This window comes from Lepisma saccharinum, chromosome 6 (assembly GCF_977018435.1).
Source record: "Lepisma saccharinum chromosome 6, izLepSacc3.1, whole genome shotgun sequence".
Lineage (NCBI taxonomy): Eukaryota > Metazoa > Arthropoda > Insecta > Zygentoma > Lepismatidae > Lepisma > Lepisma saccharinum.
In genome coordinates, this window is record NC_139234.1 from 57,163,048 (window position 1) to 57,175,590 (window position 12,543).

Genomic DNA, 12,543 nt, shown 5'->3' on the forward strand with positions numbered 1-12,543 from the left:
GTTCGATGTTCATTATATTTAATTACAAAACTCCGTGTGTTCAATATCAAACTATTGTTAATCATATACAATAACATTCTCTTTCATAATTCCTTTTGGTTTACTTTTCATTGAATTTTGATGCTGTGGCGAATTTATATTGTTTCATAATAAAATAACATTTCCACTTCCTGCCTTCACCCTATAATTAAACGAATATTGCATATAAACTATAGTTGATTGAAATACACGATTTTAATTTAGTACTTGTTTACAATATGATTTAAATAATTTTGGATACTTTTAAGTATGTCAAAATAACCCATGAATTTATGAAAAAATTAAATTAGTTGCTTTATCGGAACCACCAAGCCAAGATTATATAAACCCGCAATAAAATGGACACGAACAATTATTTTTACTGGCGCGGGACACGCTGAAGCGCTGGACCTCTGGCGAGTGCCCGAAATGAACACCCACCCCCTCCTTCCTCCAGCCGGTGCGATGTGTTGCAGAGCATCGTGCGATGACATTTTTACATTCCGTTTTAAATGTTTTACGTTCACACAGAGGCGATTACTGTAGAACTTGTTACTGAAGTTTGCGCAATGGCTAGGATACGATGATGATAATCATGAATGAAGGAATCATGTGTGTGCTTCCCCGGAAATCGAACACCTTGTTGTTAAGTTTTTAATTTTGGCGGTTTTACTACAATCGCTTCCTCTCATGTAAATGATCAAGAAAAATTTTATTCTACTGCTTAGTGCTTACCTCAAAAAAGACCTCCGGTTCTTCCACTCTTCCCCTGCAACAGCCTTTTCGTAATCAAAATTTGACTATTAATAATTATGATACGACGTGGTGGTCGACGGACGCACTGTTTCGATGCACCGGGGCGATTCATCATAGATAACTGACCGTAACTGGCCAACCCAACACCAAACTTAAACTGAAAAGTTCCAGATAAACCGTGCGAAACGCTCATCTGCTTTTACTTAACCTTCATATTCTCCCGCCAAAGAGGTTGCGGGCACGAAGCATGCAGAGAGACGGAGGCCAGGAAGTCGTCAAAGGACATTTGGTTCCTCCACGGCACCTGTTTCGCAGAAATGTGTCAGGTAGTATCTATTTAGGAACTGCAGGCAGTTATCTGAGTGCACCGACCTCTGCCCCCTCCCCGGAGTATTGTTACAAGCGAGCCCACCTGTACAAAACTTGGCGGAACTCGAAACAGAAGTAGCAAATTCCTAGGGGGAAAGGGGGGAGAGACAATTCACGTTCCACTTTATTTGAAGAGACCAAACTGCCATTCATAATGTGCTTAGGGATCTGTCAGTCACGTACTTCCTGTTCTTGCTGTTAGCAGAAACTTGAGTCCAGGTTCATTTACGAGTGCAAACATATTCTCTAAAATTTCTTCAGAATAAAAAAAAAGTTAGAAAAATATAGTCTCATTTTTTAGGGCGCGACTGGAGGGGGGGCAAAAAGACCATATTGCTCCCCTCGTTGATGAGTAGGGGACATGTTGCCCCCCCTGCTCCCTGCCCCCTCCCGCCCGGTTCCGACGTCCCTGTTGCCAGCTAGCTAAATTTCGAATGCGTTCACAAACGCGTAAAGCGCACGCGTATTTCTATCAACGCACGTTACCTACAGCGCGAAAAGGAGCGCTGAAAAGTGTAATTTATTTTTTTGCTCCTTGTTTCAGCACTCCCCATCCCATCAACGCCAGACACTCGGAACGCGTCGGAGCAGGAACGACCGGGTGTGCCCAGTGCAAGTTTGTTGCCAGGATCTTGGGACAATTCTTTGCAGACGACGCCAAGTTCTTGGCGAGCACGGAACGTGAGTGCAACGATGGATATGAGGACGTGTTTGCTGTTGCTCGGTAAGATACGAGTGTGAAACGATTTCATTTTTTAACTAACAACCTTTAACAAGACATTTTACATGTTTATAGGGATCTAAAGTAACTAATATTTGCGGTTAACCATGTCAATCAAAAGTGACAGTTCGTCAAGTAAAAGCTTCCGACTATATTCTAGCGAAACAGGATTATTAAAGTTTGAAGAATGTGTCATTTGAAGTTGTGTTAAATTGTTGATTTGGTTGTAAATTATTCTTCACGCGCACATTTTTATAATTTCCATTTGAAATTCACATCGTTTTATGTTTGTCTTACAAAATAATTACGTTTTGATAGCCTGCTAATGGCTATTTGTAATACATATATTTGCGTTTTATTGCAAGAAAAGGCCAAACAATGATCATGTTAAAGAATAATCGCACAATTGACGGAAGATTTAGCGTCAATTACACATAAATAACAATCGTTGTATTTGTATTGTACGTTTTTCCGTCGCTTTTCTGCCATTTTAGCTATCCGTAATCGCGGCGAAGAGGATCGGTGAAGGACCATTCACAAAGAACACTCAACCAAGAACCTACTCGAACTCGGGAACTTCAGTGACGAGATCGAATCGAGAATCGCTCGGCCACGGTGCAAGAACTGTTAAATGGCGTATTCAAGAGGTGTCAATGAGGTTAAATTTATAATAGAAAGTTGAAAACAAACGGACTACCAAAGCTGTAAATTCTCCCCTCATCACTTAGTACCTGCAAAGGGGATTTTAATTTACTCAGTCTAATGCCTTGCAACATTTACATGGCACATTTTAGAGTTTGTGATCGGGTGTAAAATGAGCCTCTTGGAAAAGTACTTATTAATGGCGCCTTGGTTCTAGACCGCGTTGAATAATCGAACAACAATCTCGCCAACTGAAGTTCCGGGTTTGAGTTCGGGCCTGGGCGTTCCTTTCGAGTGCCTTTGTTCATCCTCTGGCGTACGCAGGAGGGGGCTGATGGGGCTAAAGCCCCCTCCGAATTTTTTAGAAAATCAAAATTTTCAAATAAAACTCGGAAAAAACTCCGGAAAGCCCAGAGTGGTAAATGCAAACCTCCCTTCAAATGCCCCTAATTGCCGGTTTTGAACGTGGAAATTTCTAAACATACGAAATATCTTATTGTGCATTCGCTCCCCCTTAGAAAGTAGGTAGTACTATCCACAGTTATGTTTCCAGCCCCTCCCGAAAATAAATCCTGCGTACGCCAATGTCCTCATCGTCGTGATTAACCAAAAGTTGCAAAAAAGTGACGCAATATTAAAAGAACTAAAATAAGAGCATTAAGTGTAAACCCCTCGATATCCGATCGGACACTGCTTATGTATACACAACCCAAACATCATCACAATTCACCGGCTTGTATAGCCTGTACCATTCATTGATGTACATGAATTTCCTGACTTAATGTTTCATGTTCTTTAAATGGTGCAATTCTCCGATTTACGATATTTTCTATATTTAGTGTTGTCTGCCAACACATTGAATTAGTTAACCCTTGTTCATACCGTGTAGCTACTGTTTCGCGATCGGGAATTCATTTTATCTGATCATCATTTACTTTTATCGTTTCGATTAATCTTAATAAATAGAAAAGTAACACAGAATGCACACCGTGCTGGTAATGGAACCGCATTCGCTGTCGTGCATTGTTAAAATCCCAATTGAGTCGAACGGCTGCAGTTGTTGTCTTGCAGCAAGAACAGCACACTGTGTAGGCCTATCCGTAATCTTATTAAACGGTGTCGCCGCGAAATTTTCTTTCTAGGTGTCCATTCTCCTTTTAAGTTCTCCCGCTTTCTCCTTTTGTCTTTCTTTCACCACTTCTCTCAATCTTTCTGTGCTTCTACCACAATGAATCACCATTTTCATGAATTGAAAAAAAGATCCGTGTAGGCTACAGTATGCTATTTTTGTAGGAAAGAGCTCCGATACAGTTCGTCTGCGCTTTCGAGACCGTTGACCGAAGTGCGCATGTGCTATAACTGGACGAGTCCAGTGGCAAAATAAGGTTGACGGCTACAGGTGGAGCGCAGACGGGGAAAGAGTTTCCATAAAAATTGCCTGCAGAAAATGTAAGTTTACTATGAAAACGTACTATAGTAAAGTGGCTGATGTAAACCATAATGCAAATGCATACAAAAACGATCTGAAGCCCACAGCGTATGTTTCCTACCTACATACGTTACAGTATTTCGATTCGTCTAATTGGGCTAGACAAGTCTTCCGTGGGCGAAGAGTAGCTCAAACTGTAAATGAACTAGTCATATTGAATTTCCTTTAACCCAAAATAAGCCAGCTTTTATGTAACGGGAGCGAAAGTAGAATATAGAGAATTTCTCCAATTTCGTTAATATTTAGTATACTAACTAAATTTGGCCTTCTAATCACGAATCTGTTGTTAAAATGCGGGGGTCACGTCTGGAAATCGTGAAAAAAGCTGATGTAAGTTGAGATTTTTTTAAAAAAAAGCTGTATCGCATTGTTTTACGAACAAAATTTTAACTAAGCTTACCTAACCTAACCTAACCTTACCGGAAATGGTTCGTGGGACTATCCGTGAATGGTTCGTGGGGCTATCCGTCAATGTTTTGTGGGGCTACCCGTGCATGGTTCGTGCGTTCATAATGTACTGATCAGAAGGCCAATATTAGTTAATCTACCAAATAATAACGAAATTCAAGATACTTTCTTACCCTAACCTTACCGGAAAAAGTTTCGTGGGGATATCAGTTAAATCTTTTCCCAATCAGCACATATTGTAACAAAATATAAGTTTTGTAGCACTAGCTTTCTCACTGCCCAAAACGCCATTTTTCTAGAAGAACGCTCGAACACCGTTGCCAAACCTAGCTCTAATCAAAGTCCGCATTCCACATGCTCTTCTACCTCGTCGTTCTCACTGTCCAAGCAACAACTAATGCTCTGCAAGTAACAAAGGAACAATGTGGCAACGCTGTAGACAGCCCAACGAATGCCGAACGTCACTTGTTCATATCATCAAACATGGTTGTTATGTTTATGTATGGCGAATGATTGCGGTAATGAAGAACGTAATTTTGCAACGTATATAGACGTAAGTGTACAATTTTTACACGTGACCCCCAAATCTTAACTCCAGATACGTTACCAGGACTGCATATTTAGTGAGTATAAGGAGTAGGAAAGGAATTGGAGACATTCTTTATATTGTGCATTCATACCATGTAACGTACTGGAAACACCGGGATAAGGCGTTTCTTGTTCCCACGCTTGATTCATCAAATCATCCTCATCGTCGTGGTTAACTTAGAGGTAAGAAATGACAGTTTTTTTAGTTGATCCACTTTATGCACATTAGGGCTAATCGGGACTGGACCTACAGTTTAAAGTGGGATCCGAACCACTATGTGCCTTCACCGTGTATCGAACCCGGGACCCCTTAAGAAATGACAGTACATCACCTCAGTACTAACTAATGCAATATGTCTCTAGAAGTGAGTTGATCTAATCATGGTAGTCTCCGTTCAAATGTGATTTTTTAAATGGAATTTTCCACTTCCCTTTTGCTCGGATCAAAGAGTTTGGTTCCTCTAATTTCTACCTTGTACGTATCGCTTCAATTAGTCAGACGGTGAATTCTCACAGTAACCATCTGTCAGCTAATACTAGCTAGGAAGTCTATTAGGAATCTACTTTTTGTTAACTGTTATACCATATATGTTCCCATGCAGAAAATATTTATATGGATGATTGAGAAGTTGTCTTATCCAAATTCTAATCGCCGATGGTACGAACACTAAAAGTTATTATTTTTTACTCTTATCTTTAATTATAAAGCCTTGTCTCTCAATGAATAAGACAGTTCTTAGTTCTTTCCAAATTAGGGGGAAAACAAAATAGGGGAAATGTTACGCTTATGTAAAGAATAGGCACATACTGCTAGTGCTACCCGTCTGTTTTACACGGCCTTAGACATGGAACGTTTCTCATTTTCCCACTCAAATATCACACACGAAATTCGAAACAATGTCAGTAATTTCTTGATTTGGTTATGCAAGAAAAGAATCTCAACACCTCATAGCGCATAACAGTCTGGTGTTAATATCTATTATGGTCTCTTCCTCTTATTGACGAACAAATTTCTTGTCACGCGACTTTGGAATCACCCTGTAGATCGCAGCTTTATTTCAGCGACATTAAAGTCCTGTTTAAGGCAGGCAGAGAAGATTGAATGACAAGCATCCATAGCCGTGGCTGTGAAGTGCATGGCATGACTACAATCTTCTCAGTGACATCGTTACTACTGTTTGCCGTCTGTCTTGAGTTATGCAACGCAGGTTGGACGAAATCCACGAGATGTGTGATAATTAATGGTGCCTGTGGCATGAGACAGATGGACGCTGAAGGCAAAGACAGTTGATTTCGTGTCGTTCGCGTCACTAACGATTATTCCCTGTGCTATTTTGGTTTTGTTCTGTGTATGGTTCCATGCCGTCAGATGTGAACACAGTGGCGAATCTAAGTTGTACCATCGCTCTTGAGCCGTCACTGAAATATCCTCGAACCACAAAAGTACCTACAGTAGGTTATTACAATTTCTAATTATTTGAAGAATATTTTGAGGAAAAAAAAGTTTATAACACGAGTACCTAAAGTCGTCTGCAAAAATAATCTTCGATTGTTCACGCCCTGTTAATTGTCGTTGTTTTAAGCAATACGTGGCCCCCAGAATGGAATACAATAAATACAATGAATCAGACAACCACCTCTACACCATCAGATATTTTGTTAAAAAAGTTATACATTTTTGTTCTGGAAAATGAGAAGGCATATATAATTTTGCAGGAATTTTTTGTGGCTAAATATAAAATTTAGGCACTATTATGAAAACATTAAGAATACTTATTATAGAAAAATTTGATCTGTCACGTTGCGTGCTCGACTCATGGTCTCGCCATCGAAGGCTCTCTGTTCGAATGTTAGTGTGATAAGGGTCCCGGGTTCGAATCCCGCTCGGGCTTGGGTTGTTTGTGAATGTCCATTCATCACTCATCCCCATCTTCGCAATTAGCAAAGAGGCACAAAACGCGAAGTAAAATAAACTAAATCACTCACTCGAATTTCAGTGTCACATAATATGGTCTCCCAGAAAAAAAGTCAGTGTTTTTCTGCCATTTTTGACTAAGCGCGACGATGGAGATGAATGATGATTAGATTAAATTGATGAAGGGAACAATCACAAACACGCATATGGACAAGACACATTCCCTACAGATTATACTGGCTGTTGGTAAATGCAGGTTCGAGGTGGTAGAGAGGTTGGCATTGGAACGCTTGCAATAAAGATCGATCCTTACACTCCTCACTGGACAAAGATCAGACTTGTTTGGACGTGGGTGCTCCTTTCTGTTTATAACTTCAATTTCATCTAATCAGTATTCGTTCTTATCGCCACGATTAGCCGAGAGGGGTGACAGGCCCGAAAGTTATAGCTCAATTTCTAACTCATATCTGAGTGCAGGAAAAAGTATTAATTTATATTATCCAGGAACTATTGGTTTAGACCTACACAGTTATCGCCAGGAAACGGATTTGTATGTACGAAAAAGTGTTACATCTGCAAATATATATTTATTTTTTAAAATCGAAATGTGGAATTAAATATGGACCTACAATTGTGAAATTGGCAATTTTCATTGAGCAAGTGGCTCACCTAAATAAAATGTACTAGACTTACGTAACTGATTGTATTGCAAAATTCAAAAACAAAATGTTAACGAAAACAATGGATAACCAAACTTCAGCACTTAAAATAAACTGCTGATACGTGAATCTCCCCCTGTTGTCCCTAAAGGCAGCACATATACAACTGAAACAATATCGCGTAAAGTAATGGGAGTGCATTTTAAATATACATACATAGAATTTCTTCGTGGAAAAAGAACAGAATAAGGATGGATATGAAATATATGTCAGAAAATGTTCGAAAATATGAAAAATATTTGTAAAAATAACTAAAATGTGTAAAATATTTAGCTATAAGCAAATATATGTAAAGTATGGAAACTAAAAGTAGCATTTTTTTGAGCTTACCTACATACCACTATTCGCAAAGATAGTACAAAATAACATCGATTTAACATAATACGAAGGTATGTATTTACATATAAATCCCGCCAGCCCCCGCTATGGCTCGAATAAAGCCATTCTTAAAGGTTTTTGAAAATTCATATCAATGTTTACAATGGCGTATTGTCACAATGGGTCTCTCAACTTGAAAAAAACAAAAATCAGTTTGCTCAGGAAGGATGCAAGAAAGCCTTGCAAGGTTAAATTTTTACAGTAACTTAGAATTGCTTAGAATAACTTAGAAACTTAGCTTTGACAGCTAATATCTTTTAAAATATGGAAGTGATAAAAAAATCAATATTCACTGTTAAGATTCATCCTTTTTAATCAATTCACCACAAAGCTCATTCAAATGTCTCAAATAGTTTTCGAGTAAAAGTGTACTGAATGAAGGTCTGTTTTCCGCTGCTCATGATATGGCCTCTTAAAGTCCAGTCCCCCACTAGCCTATCTGGGCATAAAGTGGTCTTAAAACACATTTTGCCAAACTTATTTTTCCCGCAGTTGCAGTAACATGCACGAAGTTGAAAAACGAGCAAAAACTCACACGAACACAGGGGCTTGAAATACAAGATTTCGTATAAATTTCCCACATCCGTCTGGTGCGCTTTTTCAACGAGATTTGTTCACGTGATAAGGGAGGGGAAAGATGAAATTTGGCGAATCGCGTGTCCCAAGAGCGAAAGGTAGGAGGAGGATTCATCCTGAAGTAATTTCTTTGGAGGCTCTGTTTTCGGCCGAAAGCATGCGATGCCTCTTCCTACATTCTTGATACCATAGACAAACTGTTGCCAACCTTTGAAGGCGTAATATCCCTTCAGTGCATAAAACTTCCTCTTTCCCGTTACATATATCGAAATCTGAGCGCCCTGAGCCACGCATGTAAACCTAACCTGACCTGGATACCTGAAGTATAGCATTGCATATATTCTAGGCGAAACTTCTTATCAGCTGTTGTGTAGTGCAAGAACTTTTTTCGCCGAAAGTAAAGACTCCTGAGTCACCACTGTCTCGATAACAGATCTGGCGTTATTACACCGCTCTCTAGTGCAATTTCTAAAAGATTTTAAAATTGGGAATTAATTAATTACGTAATTAATTAGAAATTTTTGGTGCTCATTTTGAACCCTTCAAAATACAGGGTAATTCAAAATTAATGGTGCAACTTTACACAGTTCCAACTTAATTTTCCTGTACACTTGCGCGTATGAAACATTCATTGGGAAATTTAGCCTGCATCGAGGGATTTTTCCTCTTCCTTGGGCAACACTTCGTCATTTCTCAGCCAGGCGTGATAGGGGAGGGGCTGCTGTATTCTCGCTCTCGTGCGCGTGCCGCCTTCGAGAGAACGAAACGTTTCCCTAATTCCCGCTCTGCCCCTTCATTGCCTTTAATTGCGCCTTCGTGCCTCGCAGTGTTGGAAGGCCTCGTGTTTCCCTAATAGCCCCTGTTAGCTTTCTAGCCCATTTTGTCATCGTGGGTTATGCATGGTGGGGAGCAGTGGCGTATACTGAGTCCAAGATCTGGGCTATCTCACTATGTCACGTGGTCCCAGGCTAAGAATAGAAATAAGTTTACAAACTCCTAAGAAATCAGGTTGCTAACTCATAAGAAATCAGGTTGCCGACTCATAGGAAATCAGGTTGCCGACTCATAGGAAATCAGGTTGCCGACTCATAGGAAATCAGGTTGCCGACTCATAGGACATCAGGTTGCCAACTCATAGGACATCAGGTTGCCAACTCATAGGACATCAGGTTGCCAACTCATAGGACATCAGGTTGCCAACTCATAGGACATCAGGTTGCCAACTCATAGGACATCAGGTTGCCAACTCATAGGACATCAGGTTGCCAACTCATAGGACATCAGGTTGCCAACTCATAGGACATCAGGTTGCCAACTCACAAGAAATCAGGTTGCCAACTCCAGAATCACCATCATCATTTCACTGATATGAATAATTTTTTTTACAATTTCTGATCGATTTTCCTCCTGCATTTTATTCTCTAGACTTCAGGCTTCGCAGTTAGCCTAGCTAGCCTAGAATATACGCTCCTGGTGGGGAGTTTTTGCACAACTTAAAACACTCTGCTTGGTGTGTAAGTTTGGTATACCGAGATAACATGTTGAAGGGACCCCTTGGGACATATCGAGGCTAGAACGAGACAGATGTCTGTAAAATTGTAACGAGACCGAGACTTATTCTCAGATGGCCTAGTCTTTTTCGAGACTACAGTACTTTGTACCTGTATATTTCTTATGTCGCTTTTGTGCACAAAAAGGCAGATGGTGGCCAGAGTTCGGTATATGTTATGTCTATTAATTCGTGACTGGAGACGAGATGGGGACTTTCCATCCGAGACCAAAACGGGAATGGATATACTCTTTTAAAGTAGAAACCAAACCACTCCGCCGTATCCCCAAAGTAGAATCGAGCATGGGATCCATTGAATTCAGGGCAGCAGCGTTTGATGATCCCAAAGGGTAGTGGATACTAAATAAGACGATAATGTTCACTAAAAGGAAAGATGCATGCAACAAAATTAAAACAGGGCACACAGAAGATGGAACACCTCAGAAGTGGTAATTGATACTAAAATCTGTATGATAAAAAGACCAGAAAGATTGATTGATTTAGTTTTAGTTTATTTTACTTCTCTTCTCTGCTACTTTTGGCTAATCGCGAAAAGACCAGAAAGACAAAGTGTGATAAAGTAGTGATGGACAAGTTGTTTCACTTGAAAGAAGGTAACCTTTCATCTACGTCCTTATCGATAGATAACCCGAATTACACTGAAGTTATACAATTCGTTGCAAAACTTCACTCTTTCTGACACAACCTCCTCTACAATTATCGTCTAATCCTTCCTAACTTTTCAATTCTCATCCTAACCTATAATCTACATCGTTCATAAACCTTAAATTCTCCTTAATTTGTTCTTCTTGCGTTTCTTCTTTAATATAACTTTCTTCACACTATACTTTGGGAATCTTCTCTTAGGCTATCATCTCTACATGTCCGTACCACCGTATTATTTAAGTTATTATATGGCTTTATCTATTTCCTATGTGATTGCATAAAATGCATTAACTTTGACCTGTTTTCTTATCTCTCCTTACAAATTTGCCTCGTATTCAAATACATGCAAATCAGAAGGAAACACCCTGTACCCTAAATGGAATAAACTGAATGAACAGGGTAAACGCCCGTTTCTTAATTGGGTAAGACACGTCGTAATGGTCAAGTAGAAAGTTACTCGGGGCTGCTTTTAATATTAGCGTGTATTCAAATTAGATATATCATATTGCCAGCGAGAGAGTGGCCCACTCGAACCTTGAAAGACACTGAACTATATGATACATTAGATTATTAAATAATTAATAAATATATATATATATGTGTGTGTGTATATATGTATGTATATGTAGTTTCCAACACATGTTAACGATATTTTATCATGGTTATATTTTGCTAATTTAAAATCAGGCTATAGCATCTACAGTAAGGGAACACGACATTAGGCGGCTGTTAGAAAAAGCGCCATAGCAAAATCGGCTCATGCGCACCTGCCTCACAACTGTTTTTTTTAAAAAAAACAACATAAAAAAACACGAATTGTATGTTCTCGTTCTACAGACCATCTTTTAGTTGCGTGTGATACCAAAATTGCAATAAAACAGACGGCAGCTGTGATAGAGAAACATAATATTGCACGAAAGGAATTGCTTACCGTCACACAGCGCATTGTTTAATTCGAGACGAGCTCGAGACTTTATATATAACTGGACGGAGACTTTGCCATTCCCAATCATAGAGATTCTCTTTACGTGCAACGTCATCATTAATAGGCCATAAATCCCAACATGATACAGCATCATATTCGCCGTAAATGTGTGTTAAATAGGAGGGAAACTGACACGGTTGGAACTACGTATTCCTAATATGCATGGATGAAGTGTAATAAGTAGGCCCTAATATAGTAATATCGTTTTGCGATCCATTACCTATCAATGGTGACGTTGCATGTAAGCAGTCTCTACACAGGCCTTGTTATAAGAAGTCATTGCGAAAATTTCAGGGGCTCCGGGATATGATTTCCATCATTTTTCCGTTGGATTCGTTGATGTGTCTCACTAGCTATGATATTCCGCCGCGAGGAGAAGATTACGTGAAAGTTGCTTTTGCTATTAGTAATTTTTAAACTTTGTGATCCGGAAAGAACGATGAGAAAAATGAGATTGAAGCAGCGGCTACTTAAAGGATAGAAAGTTATTTGTTTTTCTTCCCACGAACTGATTTAACTGAAAGTATTGCTGAAGGGATAAATTATCTCTGTTATGAATTTTCTGGAGCAGAAATGTTAATGTCAAGTTCCATACTTCATTGCAAACTGAAAGGAAAAAGTTGTACCCATGCTTGAGTAAGCATGCTCTGGTTCTCCAACTGTTCTTGTAGATAGAAAGGGATGCAAGAATCACAATCTTCCGGAAATATTAATGATCTCTACGTGTCAGGAGAATGGATACGATAGCAGACTCGAATTCTAGA

At 39.4% G+C, this 12,543-nt stretch overlaps 1 protein-coding gene across 2 annotated transcripts in view; it reads left to right on the forward strand.

Annotated features, from left to right (window-relative positions):
- Nucleotides 1-1,755: 1,755 nt before the first annotated feature.
- LOC145988796 (xaa-Pro aminopeptidase 1-like) overlaps nt 1,756-12,543 on the forward strand; it is a 110,926-nt gene continuing 100,138 nt past the window's right edge. The window contains exon 1 of one of the 2 annotated variants that reach the window (XM_083123984.1): nt 1,756-1,867. In XM_083123984.1, coding sequence (XP_082980110.1) covers nt 1,837-1,867 — 31 coding nt within the window. In that variant the 5' untranslated portion in view covers nt 1,756-1,836. The remainder of the gene's footprint in view (nt 1,868-12,543) is intronic. The other variant, XM_083123983.1, reaches the window with a different exon arrangement.